General features: G+C 43.6%; 1 protein-coding gene across 15 annotated transcripts in view; it reads right to left on the bottom strand.

Moving 5' to 3' along the window:
- The window catches only part of LOC124037908 (receptor-type tyrosine-protein phosphatase F-like), a 448750-nt gene that overhangs the window by 40183 nt on the left and 382935 nt on the right, over positions 1-25632 (bottom strand). For all 15 annotated transcript variants that reach the window (XM_046353139.1, XM_046353145.1, XM_046353141.1 and 12 more), the window contains 8 exons: positions 25270-25387; positions 23535-23976; positions 23227-23366; positions 22141-22238; positions 17378-17634; positions 10556-10637; positions 8836-9042; positions 3332-3495 (listed from right to left, as the gene is read on the bottom strand). In XM_046353139.1, the coding sequence (XP_046209095.1) occupies positions 3332-3495; positions 8836-9042; positions 10556-10637; positions 17378-17634; positions 22141-22238; positions 23227-23366; positions 23535-23976; positions 25270-25387 (1508 nt within the window). The remainder of the gene's footprint in view (positions 1-3331; positions 3496-8835; positions 9043-10555; positions 10638-17377; positions 17635-22140; positions 22239-23226; positions 23367-23534; positions 23977-25269; positions 25388-25632) is intronic.

Genomic DNA, 25632 nt, shown 5'->3' with positions numbered 1-25632 from the left:
ATAAACTATTTTCCTCATCAATCTACAAACAATACCCTTCAATGACAAAGCGAAAACAGGTTTTAGAAATTTTAACACATAAAAAAATAAAAAATAATATTCAGACCCTTTGCAATGAGATTCGAAATTAAGCTCAGCATCCTGCTTCTATTGATCATCATTGAGATGTTTCTACAGCTTGATTGGAGTCCATCAGTGGTAAATTCAATTGATTGGTCATGATTTGGAAAGGCAGACACACCTGTCTATATAAGGTCCCACATTTGACAGTGCATGTCAGTGCGTAAACCAAGTCATGAAGTTGAAGGAATTGTCCATAGAGCTCTGAGACAGGACTGTTTTGAGGCACATATCTGGGGAAGGGTACCAAAAAATGTCTGCAGCATTGAAGGTCCCCAAAAACAGAGACTCTTCCTAGAGTTGGCTGCACAGCTAAACTGAGAAATTGGGGGAGAAGGGCCTTGGTCAGGGAGGTGGCCAAGAACCCGATGGTCACCCTGACAGAGCTCTAGAGTTCCTCTTTGGACATGGGAGAACCTTCCAGAAGGACAACCATCCCTGCAGAATTCCACCAATCAGGCTTTTATGGTAGAGTGGCCAGACTGAAGCGACTCCTCAGGTAAAAGGCACATGACAGCCTGCTTGGAGTTTGCCAAAAGGCACCTAAAGACTCAGACCATGATAAACAAGAATCTCTGGCCTGATGAAACCAAGATTGAACTCTTTGGCCTGAATGCCAAGAGTCACATCTGGATTCCACCTGGCAACATCCATACGATGAAGCATGGTGGTGGCAGCATCATGCTGGGGGGATGTTTTTCAGTGGCAGGTAATGGGAGACTCGTCAGGATCGGGCCAAAGTACAGAGAGATCCTTGATGAAAACCTACTCCAGAGCGCTCAGGACCTCCGACTGGGGCGAAGGTTCACCTTCCAACAGGAAAACGACCCTAAGCACACAGCCAAGACAACACAGGAGTGGCTTTGGGACAAGTCTCTGAATGTCCTTGAGTGGCCCAGCCAGAGCCCAGACTTGAAACCGATCAAACATCTCTGAAGAAACCTGAAAATAGCTGTGCAGCGACACTCCCCATCCAACCTGACAAAGAACAATGGGAGAAACTACCCAATTACAGGTGTGCCAAGCTTGTAGCTTTATACCGAAGAGAATGCGAGCCCGTAATCGCTGCCAAAAGTGCTTCAACAAAGTACTAAGTAATGTGTCTGAATACTTATGTAAATGTTATATTTCAGTTCCTTATTAAAAAAAAAAATTAGCAAACATTTCTAAAATCCTGCCTTTGCTGTGTCATTATGGGGTGTTGTGTGTAGATTAATGAGGGGGAAAAAACCAATATGGTTGTTTTATAATAAGGTAACAAAATGTGGAAAAATTCAAAGGGTCCGGAAACTTTCAGAGTGCACTGTATGGTGTAAAGTGCCAAGAATACATTTTTTTGCACTTTGCTTTAAGTACATGCAACAACTTGAAGGTGTTATTTCTATAACAGGGGCGGCAGGGTAGCCTGGTGGTTAGAGCGTTTGACTAGTAACCGAAAGGTTGCAAGTTCAAATCCCCGAGCTGATAAAGTACAAATCTGTCGTTCTGCCCCTGAACAGGCAGTTAACCCACTGTTCCAAGGCTGTTATTGAAAATAAGAATTTGTTCTTAACTGACTTGCCTAGTAAAATAAAGGTACATTGTTGTTCCCTGGGGTGCAAAAAAAAGTGAAAGGTACACTTCACAGGTACGCATATGAACTCACATGGTACAGTTTGGTACCTTGTAAGTATAATCAGACCCGTTTCTACCCAACATTTAGAATATGAAGTACGATCACCATTCATAAGTGGGGGCAATGTACTGGTGGGGCTCATTAGCATATTTTGGGATGAGGTCAAATACACTCTCCAAACGTATGTGGACACCCCTTCAAATGAGTGGATTAGGCTATTTCAGCCACACCTGTTGCTGACAGGTGTATAAAATCGAGCAGAGCCTTTCAATGTGGCACCATCACAAGATGCAACATTTCCAAGAAGTCAGTTCGCCAAATGTGTGCCCTGATAGAGCTGCCCCGGTCAACTGTAGGTGCTGTTATTGTGAAGTGGAAACGTCTGGGCACAATAATGCCTCAGCCGCGAAGTGATAGGCCACACAAGCTCAAAGAACGGGACCGCCGAGGGGTGAAGCGTGTAGCACATAAAAATTGGTTGTCCCCTGTTGCAACACTCAATACGGGTTCCAAACTGCCCGTGGAAGCTACGTCGGTGCATAAACTGTTAGTCGGGAATGGGTTTCCATGCCCGAGCAGCCGCACACAAGCTTAAGATCACCATGCGCAATGCCAAGCATCGGACGGAGTGGTGTAAAGCTCGCGGCCAATGGACTCTGGAGCAGTTGAAACGTGTTCTATGGAGTGTTGAATCACGCTACACGCATCACCATCTACCAGTCTGACAGACAAATCTGGGTTTGGTGGATGCCAGGAGAATGCTACCTACCCCACTGTAAAGTTTGGGGGAGGAGGAATAATGGCCTGGGGCTGTTTTTCATTGTTCAGCCATGGCCCCTTAGTTCCAGTGAAGGGAAATCATATAACGCTACAGCATACAATGACATTCTAGACGATTCTGTGCTTCCACCTTTGTGGCAACAGTTTCCTGTTTCTGCATGACAATGCCCCATGCACAGAAATGGTTAGTCAAGATCGATGTGGAAGAACTTGACTGGCCTGCTCAGAGCCCTGACCAATCCCATCGAACACCTTTGGGATGAATTGGAATGCAGACCGTGAGCCAGGCCTAACCGCCCAACATCAGTGCCCGACCTCACTAATGGTCTAGTGGAAGCAAGTCCCAGCAGCAATGTTTCAACATCTAGTGGAAAGCCTTCCCAGAAGAATGGAGGCTTTTATAGCAGCAAACTCCATATTAACGCTGGGGATTTTGGAATGAGATGTTTCGACGAGCATGTGTCCACATACTTTTGGTCATGTAGTGTATATGTGCATTTGTGCCAACTGTCATGCCGATGCAAGTTAACCACCTCTTTTGACACTGTCTGCTCTACACACGTGAGTCTGGAGAGACATTTCTCCTCCTCACAATTGTGTAGTGAATTCTACTAGATGAAATGCCAAAATGAGTACGTCATCCTGGCATTTAAAGCACACTCGATTTTCAAAATTTCATTAATGTCACTTTTTTGAGAACACAAGCACACATGTACAGTTGCGGGCACTTGCGAAAAACGATCCACATTAAACACTAGAGTGCCGTGACGCACATTCATTGCAGCAATGAAATAGTTGGCGCGGCGGTGTATTTACCTCTTGAAGAGCAGGATAGCAATGACGATGATGATGATGAGTACGACGGCCAGGACAGGGCCCATGACCCACAGCATCTCTGGGTCCTCAGCATGGCGAGCCATACCGCTGTGGAGCGTCACTGTGATGGGGTCCGAGTATGGGCTGGCCGCAAACGTCTTCTGCTGCAGGAGAGAAGAAGGAGGAGGACACCACACAGAAACCCCTGTTCAGAATGGAGAGGCTTTATCATTTGGTTGGAGGCTGAACACTGCTCTATTAACCTTGAGACCTGTGTAGTCTCAAGCCCGTTGGAGTACTTTAGAGCTCTGTTGCTCTTGTGTCTTATCTCTTGTCCAACCCAGTGCCTGATTGAAAGTCAGTGGCTGACATCAGTTAGGCGCCTGGAAACACGGTGCTAACTCGACGTGATGTTACCGTAGCCCTATACAGAATTCTTCGCAGCTCTGCCTTAGCACGTATCTAACGCTGTGTCTGCTGGAGACTAACATCAGCCAGGCATCTGGTGAAGGAGAGAGAGGTGTATTTGTAGCTAGCTCCATTCTTTAATAGAGTGAAAATTCCCCAACCTGTCAGCCAGAACACAAAGTGACAGCAAGCGCAGTTACTTTATGATATTTACGCCTTGCAAATTGATCCATTTAGCTTTCTTATGTGACGCCAGCATCATGCCAAGCCATATCCATTGTACCCAGCCTCTGCAAAAAACTTGAGAGAGAGATTGCCTACTTCGGAAATTTATGACAGAACTCCCTTTTTAATGGGGTTTTAATGCCTTTTTAACTGATAAAAACATTAACTGGTGCAGGTGTTCATTCCAGTTGCCGTAGAAACACACAGAGCACTGCAGTCACTACATGTGCCTGCTTACTGTGGTGGCACAGACGCAAGCCGGGAGAGAGGTATAGGCTTACTGTAGCCTAAGTGCTGATGCAGATGAAGCTACTACTAAATACACTCAGAGAGTAGTACACATATGCTGCGAGCAGTTAAACAAACCCCAGATCCTGCCCATGTATCAGCAATCGCCCACTCACAACCGCTCCCTGGTAGTTAAGTCTGTCCCCTTCCCCTCGCTCCTCTCTGCCCCTGACCCTGAGTTATTTTCAGCCTCTGTTGCTCTCTTCTCCTGCTCTTCCCCTCCTCTAACCCTGCCATGTCAATTAGTGAGACTGTGATATACTGTACTGACGCCAGTGAGACAGAGTTGGCCCCGGGTTCTCTGCTGGCTTTCAGAGGGCGTGATAAAAGTTGTCACCTTTATCGGATTTGTCCTCAGAGGCCACTGATGCACATCCTCCCCTGCACTAGTCACCCTCCCTGGACACAGCAGGGAATATACACAATGACTGAGTCTAATCCTCCATCAAGATCTCTCTCTCTCTCTCTCTCTCTCTCTCTCTCTCTCTCTCTCTCTCTCTCTCTCTCTCTCTCTCTCTCTCTCTCTCTCTCTCTCTCTCTCTCTCCCCATCTCTCTACCCCTCGCTCTACCTCTCTCTCTGTCCCATTTGCAACCCCTTCGCTGTCTAAGACGTGTTGCTAAAATGATCGTTTAATAACTGGCAGAGGAAATCCCAACAACTTTCACTGAGGCCATGCCACCAGGTTTACATGTGGATAGAACTTGTCAGGCCCAGTTGAGGAGTACTCAAAACAAGGGTTACTGTCGAGTCTTCTGAATGTTTCACCACAGCATAAATTGACGTCTTCAAAGGAAATATTGAAAATATGCATCTGATATTGATGTTGATGGTTGCAGTTATATCCTGCATAAACAAAGGACTCATATGGGCCAAAAGCCTTTGCACAAATGTTCAAGGTCAAAAGGTCATGGTGCCTCCCATATTCTGATACCTGCTGAGAAAGACCTGGAGTCTTGATCGACTCAATGACAGAAACAGCCATGAATAGCCTGACATCTCTGAGAACTGTTCATGTTGATCTCATTTCTCGGCTTCCTCTTTCTCTCTCCATCGCTTCCAGGCTCGTCCCTCCCTCTTCTGTCTCGGTCTCTCTATTCTCTCTCTCCCAGGCTCCTCTTCTCCACAGCTCATTCTTATACTTTTGGCAATGTGTAGCAGGCAGTGTAGCACAAAACTTTATTTGAAAAATGGCAGCAGTCACGCCTCTTAGACACAGTTGATGGAAGCCCAAACAAAAGAGGACATTTAGATATTCTCAGAGAGGGGGGAAACTTTGGGAGTGATCAATTTGAGAAGCACTATCTGATAGAAACACAGCCCATAGAGTGAGTGAATAATGTACTTCCAGCGCCTATACATTTACAAATGCAGCATGGGAATGCTGTGTATTGGAGAGATAATAAAGTGAGTGAAATGCAGAGCTGATGCAGGGAAGGGAAGGGAAGAAGACCGAGGAGTGCATAGGGTGAATAGTCTTATTTTCCCCCATTGTTTCTCCCACAATAAGGCTTCCTACTGGGCACAACACATCATTGAAACATGAACATTTGGGTAATATTTGGTTGAGATGTGGATTCACCCACTCAAAAAGACAGCCAGAGGTTGGTTGAATTCCCAACGTGCAATCACTGTGCTTTCAACCATCTAAAAGCACCACCAAGTTCCAATGGAAGAACCACGTCTGCTTTCCGGTTTAGTCGTCACCTAAATGTGTGTGAGGCGTAGATTTGTTTAAGACGACCAATAAACACTCTGTGTGACCCTGATTCAGCCCACTGCAGTAAAAGGTTAAAAGGTCTCTCAATAATCATTCTCACGATAGCACATTGGAAGTAACATGTGACACATTTTCAAGAGCTTGGGACCATACGTTTCTATCTGCATTTGTGTCAAAATGTAGTTGTTTACACAGCCTTGTTTTTTACAGAGCGCCACTTGCGTCATGACTGCATCGGCAAGGACCAAAGAAACTCATGGTCATCACTCACCACGTCAGGTCATCAGATGCTCCAATAAAACATGTCTCTGCAAAAATAAATAAACGCTAGCTAAGTTTTTCCTCTTTGGATCTGTGTTTTGGATGTATCCAATTTCGGTTTGTGTGGTTGCTGGTTGAGCTTGATGTTACTTTGTAGCAAGTAGGGTCTGTGTGTGTAGGCGCTTATTGCGTCATGATCGCTATTTTAGAATGCCCTTCTGGCCCATCGGAAACGAGTATTCACCAGTATAAAGTACCCTAAATACCCCAGTTCATGTTGATAAATCCTTAAATTCAATAATTGAGGGTTTGGAACTTTGAAGCCATTTATCTCAGAATCATAATTTTGCAGATAGGTCCTCAAAAGTCATTGTCAATGAGATGAGATCAGTGTAACATTAAACACTAAGATGATTATTGAACATATTGACAACGATCCCCTCTGGGTGTGTCTGAGGTGAGGGCAGAGCACCAGGACCCCCCCCTTCCCCCCTCCCTTAATCCTCAGGCTACGACCTCTCTCTGTCTGTGTCTCGGTCTCTCTTTCGTCCTGTCTCGCTCTCGTTCTTTCAATCTGTCTCTTCCTCTATTTGCCTCTGTCCATCTCCCTATTTTCACGGCGTCTCTGTCTCTCTGCCTCCCTCTGTCATTTAAACAACTCTCTTTTTCATCCATAAAATCTCCCCATAAAAAAAGAAAATCTCATCCATAAAACCTTTACTGCATTCCTCTTCTCTTAGTACTGTATATTATTTCCCCAAGGCTCCCTCTACCACTCTCCATTCCTCCATCAGACTTATCTCTCTCTCTGTACCCCTCATTCTTTTCACCCCTCCATCACTCCCATTCGGTTCTCTCCAGTCCCCTCAGATGAAACTGACACCCTTTCTCTCTAATGCTCCCTCCCCTCCTCCCTCTCTCCCTCTCTTCCCTGCTGTAAGTGATCACACTGTTTATATGGCTTGTTTCTTTTATCCAATTTCACACTTCCAGGCATATTTGCCAGCCAAGGGAGCCACATAAAGCTGCAGTGCCCTTTTGCTCCAGTCTCCCGCCTCCCTCTTCCTCCTCTCTCCTCCTCCTTCCTCCATCCTGCCATCAACCCTGCCATAACTATAAAGCTGAGCTCACTTCCCTGTTTTCCCATGAACGTGATTAGCCTGCTATTTTATCTGGCCAGGCATGACTTAGATTCAATAATAATTCACTTTACTGGGTCATAGATCTGTTATGTGTCTGTCTGTCACTCTGTTAAAGAGAAATAACCATGTTCTAGCTGAACAAAAACACAATACACAACTCTCCACAATGTATTGCTTCCCAGAAGATGGAGAAAGGCATAGCAATGGGCTGGCACTGTCGAGAGTTGGTGGTCCAATGGTTGTAAAAATCGATGTATGTTTTTTAAATATTTTTTTTATCAACCATGCCATCATTTCCTCATGTAGTATACAGTGCATTCACAAAGTATTCGGATCCCTTGACGTTTTCCACATTTTGTTACGTTACACTCTCATTCGAAAATTGATTACATACATTTTTGTTCCTCATCAATCCACACACAATACCCCATAATGACAAAGCGAAAACAGTTTGTTTTTATTACCTTGAAATTGGGCTCAGTTGCATCCTGTTTCCATGGATCATCCTTCAGATGCTCCTACAACTTAATTGGAGTCTACCTGTGGTAAATTCAATCGATTGGACATGATTTGGAATGGCAGCTGTGCAGCGACACTCCCCATTCAATCTTACAGAGCTTGAGAGGATCTACAGAGAAGAATGGGAGAAACTCCCCAAATACAGGTGTGCCAAGCTTGTAGCATCATACTCAAGAAGACTCGAGTCTGTAAACGCTGCCAAAGGTGCTTCAACAAAGTACTGAGTAAAAGGGTCTGAATACTTCTGTAGGTGATATTTCATAATTGTATTCTTTTGCAAACATTTTTTTGCTTTGTCATTATGGGGTATTGTGTGTAGATTGATGAGAAAAAAAAACACAAAACGTGGAAAAATCCAAGGGGTCTGAATAGTTTCCAAATGCACTGTATGTACAGTAAATAGATAGGGGAGACATGTTTTGAGGCTGAGGAGCTGTCTGAACTTCTGCAGTGAAGACCAAGGCCACCAGTGAGTGCATCTTCTAAAGAGGAAACCAATGACGGCCACACTGAGTGAACTCTGACTGTGACACGGGCTCATAGTTTCTCTGCGACACGTAACCGTGACTCACTACACAGACGTGAGTCACACAGTGCTACTGCTTTGTGCAGCGTGTGGCATGGCGACACCAGTGGAAGTCTTGGCCCACCTGTTACCTAGCTGTGTCACTGAGAGACGCGAGGAGTATCGCAACAACAAAAACAACTGATTGTGCTAAAATCCAATAATTGGCAGGCTGCACTGTGTAGAATATGCATGGCAGACTCAAGGGGCATTTACAGTATATGACATCCTTACTGTTGTATTAACAGTACTAGTCTTTTGAGTTTGATTCTACATTGGATGTTCATGTATCTCGGGGATGGTGATACCGTATGGAAGTTGTGTTTGTGACAGGACTACAGTATATATAGATACGGAGAAGTGGTTGTTTCACTTACAGATTCGTGGCCTTTGAGGGCAGCCAGTACGAAACAGAGGTACTGCTGCTGGCCCGGTAGAGGCATGTTGTAGAAGCCGTTGTACTTCTTCTCGTCTCCTAGAGGGAAGGTGTCTGGGAGAGCATCCATCTTGGCAGCGATGTAGGGTCTGAGGAACTCTTGGTTCTGTCTCCTCTTCAGGCTCTGTTCAGAACTAGCCTCCAGGAGCTGACATGACATCAGAGAGAAATACTTATCTGCAGCCCAAATAGCGCCGTTCTGTATGTAACTATGTAGGAAATAGGGTGCCAATTGGAGCGAAGACTCAAAGATACACAATCTCCTGCCATTATGGCTTTGAGCAAGGCACTTAGATAATAAAGTTATCTGTTCAGTTTGGGGTTTTTGTTTTTATTCTGTAGCAACTATATAGTCAATAATATAGAACACACATACTGTTCACATCAAATAAATATGTGTTCATAAACTGCGCCCATAGGCCACAATTAATTGTGCTTCTAGGCTCACAGGTGGGTTAAAATCTTACACTGCAAATGATGCATAGAGTAATTCAAGTTTTATAACATCTTGGTCCTGCAGCCAGGTTTCACACTTGAGCTGCTCCTCTCTTGTCTCTCTCACCACTCACACCTCTTTCTGACCTACAGCTGTGGTGAGAGGTCATAGCTTTATTAGACAGTCTCAGGAGTGTGTTCCTGTGTGTGTTTGTGTGTGTGTGTGTTTGTTCCTGTGTGTGTGTGTGCTTGTTCCTGTGTGTGTGTGTGTGTGTTTGTTCCTGTGTGTGTGTGTGTGTGTGTGTGTGTGTGTGTGTGTGTGTGTGTGTGTGTGTGTGTGTGTGTGTGTGTGTGTGTGTGTGTGTGTGTGTGTGTGTGTGTGTGTGTGTGTGTGTGTGTGTGTGTGTGTGTGTGTGTGTCCCTGTGTGTGTGTGTTTTGTTCCTGTGTGTGTGTGTGTGTGTGTGTGTGTGTGTGTGTGTGTGTGTGTGTGTGTGTGTGTGTGTGTGTGTGTGTGTGTGTGTGTGTGTGTGTGTGTGTGTGTGTGTGTGTGTGTGTGTGTGTGTGTGTTTGTTCCTGTGTGTGTGTATTCAAAGAGAATGTCTGAAGTATTCTACAGTTCTACTGACTCCTAGAAAGTCCACGTTACATTTTTATGTGAACCCCCCCCATCACCTTGTTCCTCTTCTCCGCTCTTCAACAATACATGCCAACAAGACTTTAACCGACTCATTTCATACCGACAGTTTCTCTAGTCTATAAAACGGCAGCAATAGCAATGTTTTAGATTGCAGAGAAAGAAAAGGCTTTGACAATGAGAGAGCAGATCTTGCTGTCTCAAAGGTGCTTTGGATGCAGACATATTTATTTAACGCGTTCTATGCTTTTTGATATTCAAGAGGCTGCACTTTTTCTGCAGACGACAGTAGATTGAGAGAAAGCAAACTCACGAGAAAGGTATTGAAGCCCAAAAGGTCCACATTAATAAAACAAAGCAAAAAAATGCTATGAGCTGCTATTTAGGAGTGTTTTAAGTGCCTCAAACACTCAGGAGAAGCAAAACTTGAAATGAAAAATAAAAAGCTTATTTTTTAAAAATGGAAATCACCATCCTGCACAGCAAAGAACTGTTAACGGCAAAAATGGCAATTTACATGTGTAGTGAAAGCTGAGAATTCTGTAATCAGCAATTCACAGCACGATCTGTCGATATCGTCACAGCACTCACCTCATCCAAGTCCATATCTTCAGGGTTCTCCCACCTGTGTAGTGTGGCTGGTGTGACAGGAACCACCACTATGTAGTAATATCTGTAGAGAGAGAGACAGGCAGGTTGAGCACGACCAGGGTGTTTGTGTGTGTGTGTGTGTGTGCGTGTGGTCTAACTTTACTATCCTTTTGGGTTCCAAAAGTCCTCTCATCGGATAGGAAAACAAGGAACATTTGAATAGTGGGGACATTTCAACCGGTCCCCAAAAGGAAAAAAAAAAGATTTTAGGTTTAGGTGTTAGGTTTAGGGTTAGGATTTACAATTAGGGTTAGAATTAGGCTGAGGAGTTAGGGGCTAGGGATTAGGGGTTAAGGTTAGGGCTTGGTTAAGGTTAGGTGTAGGGAAAATAAGATTTAGAATGAGAATAGATGTTTTGGTCCCCACTTGGATAGTAAAAACCAATGTGTGTGTGCGATGGAGTGAGTGAGTATGAGTGTGTGTGCGTGCATGGGTGCATGCATGTGTGGGTAACACGCTGTTCCTTTGGGTAAGCCTGAGCATATCTCAGATATCTCTATTGTCATAACATTCAGGCTCTGCTAAGGCCTCAATCTATCCATACTCGAACATAGATATGTAGTTTCTCATACCAAATAATGAATCCCCTGATAGGCGAACACACGTATGCTATGCACACACACACCTCCCCCCTCTTATGCGTCAACATCTTTGCCCAGTTAAACCTATGTAGTTAACTTCTGTCACCAGAGGAATAGTAGGATAAGTTTGGCTTTGGCTCGGATGTTTACTCTGGCTCTTGTGTGCTTGTTCCTGTGTGTGTGTGTGTGTGTGTGTGTGTGTGTGTGTGTGTGTGTGTGTGTGTGTGTGTGTGTGTGTGTGTGTGTGTGTGTGTGTGTGTGTGTGTGTGTGTGTGTGTGTGTGTGTGTGTGTGTGTGTGTGTGTGTGTGTGTGTGTGTGTGTGTGTGTGTGTGGCTCTAATCCAGAGTGTGATGAAAAGGTCTGGCCAGGGCATTAAGATACTGATTGTATTGCTAAATTCGTTTTTTTGTTTTTTTTTCTCACTCATGCTGGCGCTGCTTATTACGGCTTAGATGTTCACAGTTTCTTTTTAGAAACAAACACTTGAGTCCAAGTAATTCACAAGTCTGCCTGAGTCGGAAGGGTAAAAAAAAGTACCTTTTCTGAAATTGCAGGTTCTGCATTGGGCCCTGATTTTTTATTAGTTAACATTTGAAGTGAACTCTTGAAGAAATTGCTTTCTGCTCTAATGGGAGAGTAGCATAGAGCTACAGTAAATCCAATCAAATTTTATTTGTCACATGTGCCGAATACAACAGGTGTAGACCTTACAATGAAATGCTTACTTACAAGACCCTAACCAACAAAATACAGTTAAGAAAATACCACAAAAAGAGTAAGAGATAAGAATAACAAATAATTAAAAAGCAGTACAGTGATGTGGACGCCAAGGAACTTGAAAGCTCTCAACCTGCTCCACTAAAGCCCCATCGATGAGAATGGTGGCGTGTTCGGTCCTCCTTTTCCTGTAGTCCACAATCATTTCCTTTGTCTTGATCACGTTGAGGGAGAGATTGTTGTCCTTGCACCACATGGTCAGGTCTCTGTCGTCCTCTCTACGGACTGTCTCATCGTTGTCGTGATCAGGCCTACCATGTTGTGCCATCAGCAAACTTAATGATGGTGTTGGAGTCGTGCCTGGCCTTGCAGTCATGAGTGAACAGGGAGTACAGGAAGGGACTGAACACGCACCCTTGCGGGGCCCCCGTGTTGAGGATCAGAGTTGCGGATGTGTTGTTACCTACCCTCACCACCTGGGGGCGGCCCGTCAGGAAGTCCAGGATCCAGTTGAAGAGGGAGGTGTTTAGTCCCAGGGTCCTTAGCTTAGTGATGAGCTTTGAGGGCACTATGGTGTTGAACACTGAGCTGTAGTCAATGAATAGCATTCTCACGTAGGTGTTCCTTTTGTCCAAGTGGGAAAGGGCAGTGTGGAGAGCAATAGAGATTGCATCATCTGTTGATTTTTATTGATTTTTATTTCACCTTTATTTAACCAGGTAGGCTAGTTGAGAACAAGTTCTCATTTGCAACTGCGACCTGATGGTGCGGTATGCAAATTGGGTTGGGTCTAGGGTTTCTGGGATGATGGTGTTGATGTGAACCATGACCAGCCTTTCAAAGCACTTCATGGCTACAGACGTGAGTGCTATGGATCGGTAGTCATTTAGGCAGGTTACCTTAGTGTTCTTGGGCACAGGGACTATCGTGGTCTGCTTGAAACATTTTGGTATTACAGACTCAGACAGGGAGAGGTTGAAAATGTCAGTGAAGACACTTGCCAGTTGGTCAGCACATGCTTGGAGTAAACATTCTGGTAATCCGTCTGACCCAGCGGCCTTGTGAATGTTGACCTGTTTAACCTATTAATCCTACCCCCTACTTTTTCGAACATTCTGTTAAAAATCGCGCAACATTTCAGTGTCCTGCTACTCATGCCAGGAATATAGTATATGCATATGATTCTAAAACTGGTTAAATCACGGCTGTGACTATAACAGAGCCTATGTTTAATCGAAAAGCGCAAGAAAAACTGATCACTGAAAACTGGAAAAAGTATCAATGCGCCACTTGCATATTTTGTTTATGGGAAACCAAATTACATGGGGCTGAGATTGCAAGTCCTACAGCTTCCACACGATGTCGCCAGTCTTGTCAATTGCCCGGGCTTTGTTTCTTGGTCAAACGAGTAAGAGAGAGCCCATTCCTTCCGGTCTCCGACAGGATGTTTTGTATGAGAAATTTTCGACCATGAGTTCAAGATGTGGAGCTATTGAATACACATCGCCCCGTGATCAATTTGATAGATTATTAACGTTTACTAATACCTAAAGTTACCTAATGCTTCCCTTTATATTCTGTAATAGTTTGCAAGCCCTGCCACGTCGGTCGAGCGTCGGAGCCGGTGTAGTATGATTCGATCTTAATCCTGTACACAATCCTGAGAACACTTTGCCTTTTTCATGGTTCAGCGGAGGGCATACCGGGATTTCTTATAAGCTTCCGTGTTAGAGTCCCACTCATTGAAAGCGGCAGCTCTACCCTTTAGCTCAGTGCGAATGTTGTCTGTAATCCATGGCTTCTGGTTGGGGTATGTACGTACAGTAACTGTGGAGACAACGTCATCGATGCACTTATTGATAAAGCCAGTGACTTATGTGGTGTGCCATCAGATGAATCCCGGAACATATTCAAGTCTGTGCTAGCATAACAGTCATGTAGTGTAGCATCTGCTTTATCTGACCACTTTTTTATAGACCGAGTCACTGGTGCTTCTTGCTTTAAGCAGGAATCAGGAGGAATCAGGAGGATAGAGTCAGATTTGTCAGATTTGCCAAATGGAGGGAGAGGGAGAGCTTTGTGTGTGGTGTACATTTATTTTCCTCTGGTTACACTTTAACATGATGATTGAAACGAGGTAAAAACTGATTTAAGTTTCCTTGCCTGAAAGTCCCCGGCCACAAGGAGCGCCACCTCTGGATGAGCGTATTCCTGTTTGCTTATGTTGGAATACAGCTCATTGAGTGCGGTTTTAGTGCCAGCCTCGGTCTGTGGTGGTATGTAGACAGCTATGAAAAATGCAGATGAACACTCTAGGTTGATTTTGTGGTGAGATACTCTACCCCAGGCGAGGAAAACCTTGATTTCCTTAGATATCGTGCACCAGCTATTGTTTACAAATATGCATAGGCCCCCGTCCCATGTCTTACCAGAGGCTGCTGTTCTGTCCTGCCGATAGAGTTTATAATCCGCCAGTTGTATGTTCTTAATGTCGTCGTTCAGCCACGACTTGTTGAAACATAAGATATTACAGTTTTTAATGTCCTGTTGGTAGAATATACGAGCTGTCAATTCTTCCCATTTATTTTCCAGCGATTGAACATTAGCTAGCAGGATGGAAGGCAAGTGTAGATTAGCCACTTGTCTCCTGATCCTCACAAGGCACCCTGATCTCTTCCTGCGAAACCTCTGTTTCCTTTTCCAGCAAATCACAGGGATCTGGACCTGGTCGGGTGTCTGTAGTAGTATATCCCTCCCGTCCGACTCATTGAAGAAGAACTCTTCATCCAATTTGAGGTGAGTAATCCCAGTTCTGATGTCCAGAAGCTCTTTTCGGTCATAAGAGATGGTAGCAGCAACATTTATGTACAAAACAAGTTATGAACAAAGCAAAAAAACAAACAAAATAGCATGGTTGGTTAAGAGCCGATAAAGCGGCAGTCCTCCCCTATAGCGCCAGTTTCAAATGTGTCTTACTAGCACAGTTTTTTTAGATAAAGCCTATTTTTTAAAGGTTTTTACTAGTCATGATTGCAGGACAGCAGGCTGGCCTGGGACAAAGCCAGACTTATCCCTAATAGTGCTCTCTCTACTGCTATACCACTGAAAATAAATGTGAAAATACCAAGGTGGTTATGAACTGCTCACACAAAAAAATACTACAGTTCCTATAGAATTAAGTAGTCAAATGAAATATACTGTAGAATACAAATATTACACACTGTATTTTCCCTCGATCGTGTGTAGTACTGTAGAATGTTGCAGTATCCTGTAGAATACTATAGTGAATACTACAGTATTATTCACAAAAGAACACTGTAGCACAGTACTACAGTAAAGTCTGCAAAAAACAGTAACTAGTAAATACTACAGTATTCAATATGCATATACCCTGCCCATTCCCTTCCCCATATCGCAATTTGAGCCACCCATAAGTGAAAAACCTAAATGCCAGGTATCGAAAATAGCATAAACTTTGAACTATCTGTTCATACCGACCAGTTATTGAAAACGTGATCTTAGTATTTCTCCAGTAGGTTTCTTGAAAAAGAAACACTATATTAAATACTGCAGTAATGTAGTCAAAAACACTATAGTTAATACTACAGTAAAGTCTGCAAAAACACTACACTACAAAACCACTATAGTATTTATGCCGTAGTGTAGAATACTATAGAATTTATTCATGTTGGTGTGTAGAATAGCGTGACGTATATACAGGCACTGGAGATGTTCTCCAACCAGGCAGCCCTGGAGGACACAGCTTGTGTGTATGTGTGCGTGCGTGCAGATCCTCATCCTCCATAAATCCTTCATCATCCTCGTGCTCATCTGAGGATATTGATTTAGCATTAGCATGGAAAGCCATGTTTTCTTTTCTGTGTGTCTGGTGAGGAAGGCCTTCTGGACCCAAATTACAGCGAGCTCAGCCTCTTTAGCCTCTGTTGTGCGTCATCTTCTCTCTGTCCAAATCATCTCTCAACTCCTTTAAGTGCTGGGTGTTACTTTTAACAGTATAGCTCTGGCCTCCAGCCAAATAGATGAACAGATGAAGTAGCACCCAGACAACATACAGTAGCAACACTTGACAACTCATTCTTTATCCTCTAACCATTCTCATTCTCTATCCTCTCCTGTTCTTCTTTTTGTTAAACCTTTATTTAACTAGGCAAGTAAGTTAAGAACAAATTCTTATTCTCAATGACAGCTATGGTGGCAAAATTGCAAGATTATGCTATAATACTTTAATTGCATCAAATGGTTATTTTATTTCAACAGAATAGAGTATTTTTAACTATTGTGTGTGTGTGTTTTCTACTGAGGATGGGCCTCTGGGAGATAACACTGACAGGAGATTTACCATGTCTTTTGGATGATAAAACATAAAGAGCATTCCAGAGCATGAATTAATGTGTCTGTTCTATACCGTACCAGGGAGAGATGGTTCCAGTTTGGAGTCGGAGGACCAGACACTGGTCTATAAAACGAAAACTGTTTACCCAGCAGATACTGTCTGCTATGTATTATAAGTATCTTTCATACAAATCTTAACCTTGTGACCCACTCTATATATCTGTTGTTCGTCATGTAGGTTTAAAGGGGGTGTACCTTGGCTAGAAAAGACCTTTGTACTTTTGTCTCACCACTCTCAACGGATCATCAGAGACGGTGATGGGCTGACCAGCCATTGCTATTGCAAAGCTCTCACTATTAAAGATTTAGTTTATGTATAACTCTGACTTGTGTGATAAGTTTGTCTCTCCTCATTTGATAGTAAAGAAATGAACCACCACACGGCCTAGGAACAGTGGGGTAACTGCCTTGTTCAGGGGCAGAACGACAGGTTTGTACCTTGTCAGCTCGGGGATTCTAGCAACCTTTTGGTTACTAGTCCAACGCTCTAACAAATAGGCTACTTGCCGCCCCCTATCTTCTTAAGGACATAGTTGGGACAGTTGGTGTTGGAGGATTCATGTTGACTTGTTGCTTACAACTATAGTAAGCACAGGATGGATAAGTAAGCACAGGATGGATAAGTAAGCACAGGATGGATAAGTAAGCACAGGATGGATAAGTAAGCACAGGATGGATAAGTAAGCACAGGATGGATAAGTAAGCACAGGATGGATAAGTAAGCACAGGATGGATAAGTAAGCACAGGATGGATAAGTAAGCACAGGATGGATAAGTAAGCACAGGATGGATAATACAAGTAGTGGCAATAATAGATAATACTAATAGGTATAGGGATTTAGATCGCCATCTTTACAATGGACTCAGATAGAGATCCCCGACTAAGGAACAATCGCCCCCAGGTCCCCAGTTAGAGGTATAGGGACACAGCAGGAGTAACAGATTTATAATCAAGCATTGAACAGGATGGAAGTTGGTTATAGCCCTAGTTTTAGCAGTGAGAGTGATGGTGGTAGTGACAGTAACAGCCACAGTGTTTATGGGACAGACCTGACAGGGGCGGTGGTGGGGACTTTGGGCAGGGTGATGGTGAGCTTGCCCCCCTCCTCTGGGTCATGTTGGTATTGGATGGGTTTGGTCTTGAGCAGGTCAGGGGCGGTCCTGATGGAGACCTGCTGCTGTAGACCCCCAGCACTGTTCCCTCTAGACATCAACACAAAGCTGTAGTCTGTGTCTGGCTGCAGCCTCGTGATCAGCTTCCTCTTCAGGTTCCCCTGCACCTCCACACTCTGCTGGTTATACAGTATCTAGATAGAGACACAGGGAGGAGTGCTTAGTTATATACACACACACACATATATATATACACACACACGTACACAAACACACACACAAACACACATACAGTACCGGTCAAATGTGTGTACACCGCTACTCATTCCAGGGTTTGTCTTTATTTGACTGTTTTCTACATTGTGGAATAATAGTGAAGACATCAAAACTATGAAATAACGCATATGGAATCATGTAGTAACCAAAAAAAGTGTTAATAAAACCTAAATATATTTTATATTTGATTCAATACCAACACTACTTCTTCTTTTTTCAAATACTGTAAAACTATTTGGTCAAAATGTTGTCTTGAAGACAATGTTCATTTGCTTTGACCCTAGTGTTCCATTTGTACATGTCACAGGAGGTTGGTGGCACCTTAATTGGGGAGGACAGGCTTGTGGTAATGGCTGGACCTGAATCAGTGGAATGGTATCAAACACATGGTTTAATGCCATTACATTACTTCCATTCCAGCCATTATTGTGAGCCGTCCTCCCCTCAGGCATAATAAACTATATTGAAAAGAACACAGATTTTGATTTGGAACCTGAAAAATGTGCCTTTCACCTTACCGAATTGAGCCTTGTTTCAAATAATCACGCTTTAAGAAAACCTGTTGCGGACGTGAGATGCGAATCACTTCGCAATATTCTGTTATATTTTATAATAAAATAGGTGTCTTGACTGTGATAAGTGCTAGGGAAATAAGTGCATCTTGTCTGCTAAATTTACAAAACAATGCTATGCCATTGTACAGCAGTAGGCTTCTACAAGAAAGTGACATGCGGCTGAGGTTACTCCCTTTTCGAAGAGTATGATCCACGATATAATATAACCAGTTGAGATTAGAGTTTTAATACATTCATCTTAAATGGCATTAGTTTTTTTATTGACTGAATATATATATATATATATACGTACATATATGTGTGTAGTTGAAGTCGGAATTTTACATACACTTAGGTTGGAATCATTCAAACTCGTTTTTCAACCACTCCAAAAATGTCCTTTTAACAAACTATTGTTTTGGCAAGTCAGTTCGGACATCTACTTTGTGCATGACACAAGTAATTTTTCCAACAATTGTTAATAGACAGATTATTTAATGTATAATTCACTCTATCACAATTCCAGTGGGTCAGAAGTTTACATAAACTAAGTTGACTGTGCCTTTAAACAGCTTGGAAAATTCCAGAAAATTATGTAATGGCTTTAGAAGCTTCTGATAGGACATCATTTGAATTGACCTGCATTGTTTGCATTTTCTGAGTCAATTGGGGCTATATAAATAAATTTGATTTGATTTGATTTGATTTGATTTTGAATTGGAGGTGTACCTGTGGATGTATTTCAAGGCCTACCTTCAAACTCAGTGCCTCTGCTTGACATCATGGGACAATAAAAAGAAATCAACCAAGACCTCAGAAAAATAATTGTAGACCTCCACATGTCTGTTTCATCCTTGGGAGCAATTTCCAAATGCCTGAAGGTACCACGTTCATCTGTACAAACAATAGTACGCAAGTATAAACACCATGGGACCACATGGGACCATGCAGTCATCATACCACTCAGGAAGGAGACACGTTCTATCTCCTAGAGATGAATGTACTTTGGTGCGAAAAGTGCAAATCAATTCCAGAACAACAGCGAAGGACCTTGTCCTGCTGGAAGAAACAGGTACAAAGTATCTATATCCACATTATAACGAGTCCTATATCGACATAACCTGAAAGGCCGCTCAGCAAGGAAGAAGCCACTGCTCCAAAGCCACCATACAAAAGCCAGACTACGGTTTGCAACTGCACGTGGGGACAAAGATCGTTCTTTTTGGAGAAATGTTCTCTGGTCTGATGAAATAAAATTAGAACTGTTTGGCCATAATGACCCTTATTGTGTTTGGAGTAAAATGGGGTAAGCTTGCAAGCTGAAGAACACCATCCCAACCGTGAAGCACAGGGGTGGCAGCATCATGTTGTGGGGTGCTTTGCTACAGGAGGGATTGCTGCACTTCACAAAATAGATGGCTTCATGAGGGAGGAAAATCATGTGGATGATTTCTCAAGATATCAGTCAGGAAGTTAAAGCTTGGTTGCAAATGGGTCATTCCAAAATGGACAAAAACCCCAGCATACATCCAAAGTTGTGGAAAAATGGCTTACGGACAACAAAGTCAAGGAAAATCTGAGTTTAAATTTAACTGTATGTACATACACACAGTTGAAGTTTACATACTGTACACCATATATATAGTGCTGCCCTTGTTCTAAACATTTTGGTTATTTTTATTTGACTACTCCAGTACTCAAAAAAAAGTCATGCCAGTACTTGAACAGTCAAAAAAGGTATACTCCACCCACTGGTTTTTTATTTTATTTTTTATTTTTTATTTCACCTTTATTTAACCAGGTAGGCTAGTTGAGAACAGGTTCTCATTTGCAACTGCGACCTGGCCAAGATAAAGCATAGCAGTGTGAACAGACAACACAGAGTTACACATGAAGTCAATAACACAGTAGAGAAAAAAGGGGAGTCTACATACAATGTGTGCAAAAGGCATGAGGAGGTAGGCGAATAATTACAATATTGCAGATTAACACTGGAGTGATAAATGATCAGATGATCATGTACAGGTAGAGATATTGGTTTTCAAAAGAGCAGAAAAGTAAATAAATAAAAACTGTGGGGATGAGGTAGGTGAAAATGGGTGGGCTATTTACCAATAGATGATGTACAGCTGCAGCGATCGGTTAGCTGCTCAGATAGCTGATGTTTGAAGTTGGTGAGGGAGATAAAAGTCTCCAACTTCAGCGATTTTTGCAATTCGTTCCAGTTACAGGCAGCAGAGTACTGGAACGAAAGGCGGCCGAATGAGGTGTTGGCTTTAGGGATGATCAATGAGATACACCTGCTGGAGCGCGTGCTACGGATGGGTGTTGCCATCGTGACCAGTGAGCTGAGATAAGGCGGAGCTTTGCCTAGCATGGCCTTGTAGATGACCTGGAGCCAGTGGGTCTGGCGACGAATATGTAGCGAGGGCCAGCCGACTAGAGCATACAAGTCGCAGTGGTGGGTAGTATAAGGTGCTTTAGTGACAAAACGGATGGCACTGTGATAAACTGCATCCAGTTTGCTGAGAAGAGTGTTGGAAGCAATTTTGTAGATGACATCGCCGAAGTCGAGGATCGGTAGGATAGTCAGTTTTACTCGGGTAAGCTTGGCAGCGTGAGTGAAGGAGGCTTTGTTGCGGAATAGAAAGCCGACTCTTTGATTTTCGATTGGAGATGTTTGATATGGGTCTGAAAGGAGAGTTTGCAGTCTAGCCAGACACCTAGGTTTCAATCCTCAATAGCCACAAATGATTTTCAAGATGATCAGAGGTGGAAGTCGTGATGTTACAATGATGATACATTTGATACCGGAGCTCCGAGGCATACACCGAAATCCTGAAGCAGTTTACTTTGAAGCAGTGTGCCGATGCTTGTATTACTTTATTACAAGCACGTGATCAATGACGTGCAAAGCTTCATTTTGTCAAACAACCACGTAATTGGTTTGGTATTGGTTTCGGGAGAAGGCAAAAAGACTACCCTGCACACCTGCTATGGCATGTAGGACGTCATCTATAATAATTTGTCTGTTTTAAATTATTTTGACCAGCAGGTGCCACTACTGTACACTGTGTTGATCAAAGCCTATTTTTGACACAATTAGCTGGCAATGCTCAATGCATTAGAAAGCTTAGTTTAGTTTCCCAATCACTAGGTGGGGGTATTGTGTCTAACATTGGGTGGCACACCACCATTAAACCCCAGCAAAGAAGAAAACATTAAAAGTAGCATTTTAACTTATTACATATTTGTAAATCCAAACAAAGGCTTTAAGGAAACTCATACACTTCTGTAAGTATCATTACAACTGCAAAAATGTAAAAGTTTACCTTTGTTATGTGATAACTATACAACAGAACCAGTGAACAGAAAGGACATTTACTCTCATGGGTGTCAAAAGAAAAAAGATCTGGAAGCCACGCCCCTACTTAACTACGCCTCCAGTCTTCCTGCTCTGACCCAATGTGTCATATCTCAATAACCAAGCAGTTAAGAAAACAACCCACGTAAGTGACACAACACCTGCAACAAAGCAGTTGTGTCAACCAAACAACCCAGCATTTTTTAGAGTGCATGATGATTTTATTCTCCCTTCTTCCTTGTGTAATTTTCTACATGAACCTCATTGACAGTTATGGACCACGTGTGATGGAATATAAATCGTAACCTATTATTTAAAGCTTGGCCATATCCTTCCTCATTCCCATGATATTTCAATATATATTTCAATCCTAGCCCCTCCATTGTGTTGTGTGAGCCTTCTTTCCATTGTCCACTGACAAAAGTGGCGTCACTCACGCACAATGCAATTCCCTCAATCTGTGCAGGCGAAAGGCACGCTATCAGGATGGAGTTGTCTTTACTTACTTTGAAAGGCACTTGAGACTTGTATGTTTCTGGCACTTCCCAAGTCAGCAGCACTGACGTCTTCATCACGGCTTTTACACCAAAGTTTTTGGTGAACTCTGGGGGAGTTGGGGGGAGAAAGAGGGTGAGGCGGAAGAGAGAGGGGTGAGATTGAGGGAGAGAGGAGGGAGACAGAGGGTGAGGTGAGGCAGACAGGGTGAGGTGGAGGAGAGAGTGAAGAGAGAGGTTAGGTGGGGGAGAGACGGGTGAAACAGAGGTGACGGAGACAGAGGAAACACAGAAGGTAAATTATAAAAGAGCACTGTCATCTGTACTTGCTGTAACATGATAGAGCTAGGGGAACCCTAGAGCATCTTGGGAGATAAAATAGTAAGGGACACAAAGCAGATAGAGAGCAGATAAACAGATTATGAAACGAGTCTCTGGAGAGATATCTAATTCATAATAGTTCACTAATGTTCAGTGACCCATACTTTGTAATGGTAACATTAAGAGATGTTATTGCATTTACACTTGAACATAAATATATGCATGATAAAACATCAGGGGAACTACTCACATGAGTGTTCCTCTACATTAAACTTCACTGTAACTGGTGGGTGTAAAACAGTGGGATCTGAATCCCAGTATCTGGTAGCTGCCTCCTAGACCTCTGTGCATTAGATTTGACTATGAATAGCTAGTAGCAGGAAGCTTAGCATATATTTCCACATCAGCCATATGTGCCCTAATATGAACATGAAAGGAGTGTTCCATGGTGCTGATGTACTGCTGTACTGGTTACGCTGGACTGGTTCTGCCACTCTTGTCCAGTTGCCACCAGCTTCCACACACACAGTTACGCATCTGTTCCTCTCCCATACCATCTGCTCTGTGTGTGTGTGTTTGCATGCCTGTGTGCATGTGGGTCTGGTGTTGTCTGCATCTGTGTGAGACTATTTATACAGATCAGCAGAGCTCATAAGGCATGGAGGTCGACACGATCATGCTCTCAGTGTGTGTGTGTGTGTGTGTGTATGTGTGTGTGTGCGCCTACACTCGGGTTTGTGTGTATGCCTGCATTGCGTATGTCCACTGCATACTCACCTGGCATGGCGGTAGACATGGTCCTGCTCTGTATACTAGGACTGATTGGTCCCCCTCCCTTGCTGGTGAATGCCCTGATCCTGATATCATAGGTGGTATCAGGCTGCAGCCCCATGATGGTCATCTGGGTCTCTGTCGTGCTGTTGAGGCAGATGAGATAAGGGAAGATAAGATACCTCTGTTTTAGGACAATGGACTATCCAAGATTAACTTCATTGAGATAAAGTGAGGACTTTCTGTGTTAAGTGGTTTATCAATGTCTCAGAAGGTGTTTACATGTATTTATTTACATTGGTATTGAATATTACCTGTTGGTGTGGTTCTGCTGGCTGTTGATATCTCTGTACACCACAACGTACTGGACAATCTTCCCGTTCCTCTCAGCCAGCACCGGAGGCTCCCAGGCCAGCTTGGTTGTGGTGGTGGTCAGGCCCACAACGCTCAGGTTCTGGGGGTAGCTACTGGGCACATCGTCTGGCGTGGTAATCTCCTTTGCGTACTCCTCCCCGTTGCCCACCCGGTTTTTGGCACAGAGCTTGAAGATGTAGGTGGCGCCCTTGTGCAGGCCGGTAACAGTGAAGTGGTCTTCTATCTTCTTGAAGTCTTTTACGGTGAACGACTCCTCCTCCATGCGTTTGTACTGCAGCTGGTAGCCCATGTGCTCTCCCACCATCTCCTTCGGAGGTTGCCACTGGATGAGGGCTGTGTTACCGATGGTGGTGCTGATCATCATAGTGGGCCTGCCTGGGACTGATGGGTAAAGAGAGGGATTAGGATCATTAGGATAATGACACAAAAAATACTTTGAAATTACATTGAACACACCTAATGGGCCCTGGACGAAAGTAGTGCCATTTGGGAGGCAGTCAGAGTAAAAGGGCAGTTTCAGGTCAAACCAGTCAGAGTGAGTACTACTGCACATTCACAATTTATACTGGTCCTGAGCGCTCTGGAGACGGTTTTCACAAAGGATCTCTTTGGACTTTGCTCTGTTCATCTTTGCCTCGATCCTGACTAGTGTCTCAGTCCCTACCGCTGAAAAACATCGCCATAGCATGATACTGCCACCACCATGCTTCACCATAGGGATGTTGCCAGGTTTTCCCCAGATGTGGCACTTGGCATTCAGGCCAAAGAGTTCAATTTTGGTTTCATCAGACCAGAGAATCTTGAGTCCATTAGGTGCCTTTTGGCAAACTCCAAGCGGGCTGTCATGTGCCTTTTACTGCGGAGTGGCTTCCGTCTGGCCACTCTAACATAAATCCCTGATCGGTGGAGTGTTGCAGAGATGGGTGTCCTTCTGGAAGGTTCTCCCATCTCCACAGAGGAACTCTGGAACTCTGTCAGAGTGACCATCGGGTTCTTGGTCACCTCCCTGACCAAGGCCCTTGTCCCCAGATTGCTCAGTTATGCGGAACGGACAGCTGTAGGAAGAGTCTTGGTGGTTCCAAACCTCCTCCATTTAAGAGTGATGGAGGCCACTGTTTTCTTGGGGACCTTCAATGCTGCAGAAATGTTTGGGTACCCTTCCCCAGATCTGTGCCTCGACACAATCTTGTCTCTGAGCTCTACGAACAATTCCTTTGACCTCATGGCTTGGTTTTTGCTTTGACATGCACTATCAACTGTTGTACCTCATACAGACAGGTATGTGCCTTTTTAAATCATGCCCAATCAATTACATTTATCACAGCTGGACTCCAATAAAGTTCTAGAAACAGCTCAAGGATGACCAATGGAAAGAGGATACACCTGAACAAGTTTTTTAAATACCTTTGCAAAAATGTACATAAACCTGTTTTCGCTATGTCATTATGAGGTATTGTGTATAAATTGATGAGGATTGTGTATAAATTGTGTATAAATTGATGAGGTTATTTTAGATTATATTTTTCATTATAGTGATATTGATATTTGTACTGCAGTGCCCTTTTGGAAGAAAACATTCTCTTTCACAATAATCACCTGATCAAGAAGGAGCAATGATTTAGCTGTGCACACTTGCTCCTGTGTGTGTTTGTGTTTGTGTGTAGCTCTACACACCTGCTCCTGTTGTGGTGACCACCTTGGCCTTACTGCGTGCCCCATCTCCCTTGGTGGTGTAGGCTGCCACAGTGACAGAGTAGGTGGTCTCAGGGAGCAGGCCTGTTATGACAGTCTCCTGTCGGAGAGAAATGCACAAACAGCCCATGTCAGACTAATGCTATGATGAGATGATGCCTAACACAATGACCCAGCCTTCATCCACTGTACTGTGTTCAGTACACTCTGGTAGGGTTAGGCAGTCAAGCGCACACGCACACACACACACACACACACCATACGTCAGTGTAGCATTTGAAATACTCTCAAAGCATTGCATTTCTTTCTGAGAAATGGTTGCAGAGAAGGTAAAGGAACAAACAA

This window comes from Oncorhynchus gorbuscha, linkage group LG06 (assembly GCF_021184085.1).
Source record: "Oncorhynchus gorbuscha isolate QuinsamMale2020 ecotype Even-year linkage group LG06, OgorEven_v1.0, whole genome shotgun sequence".
NCBI classification, from domain to species: domain Eukaryota; kingdom Metazoa; phylum Chordata; class Actinopteri; order Salmoniformes; family Salmonidae; genus Oncorhynchus; species Oncorhynchus gorbuscha.
Note: the sequence above shows the minus strand (reverse complement) of the source record. Positions and strands in the feature narration are given on the sequence as shown.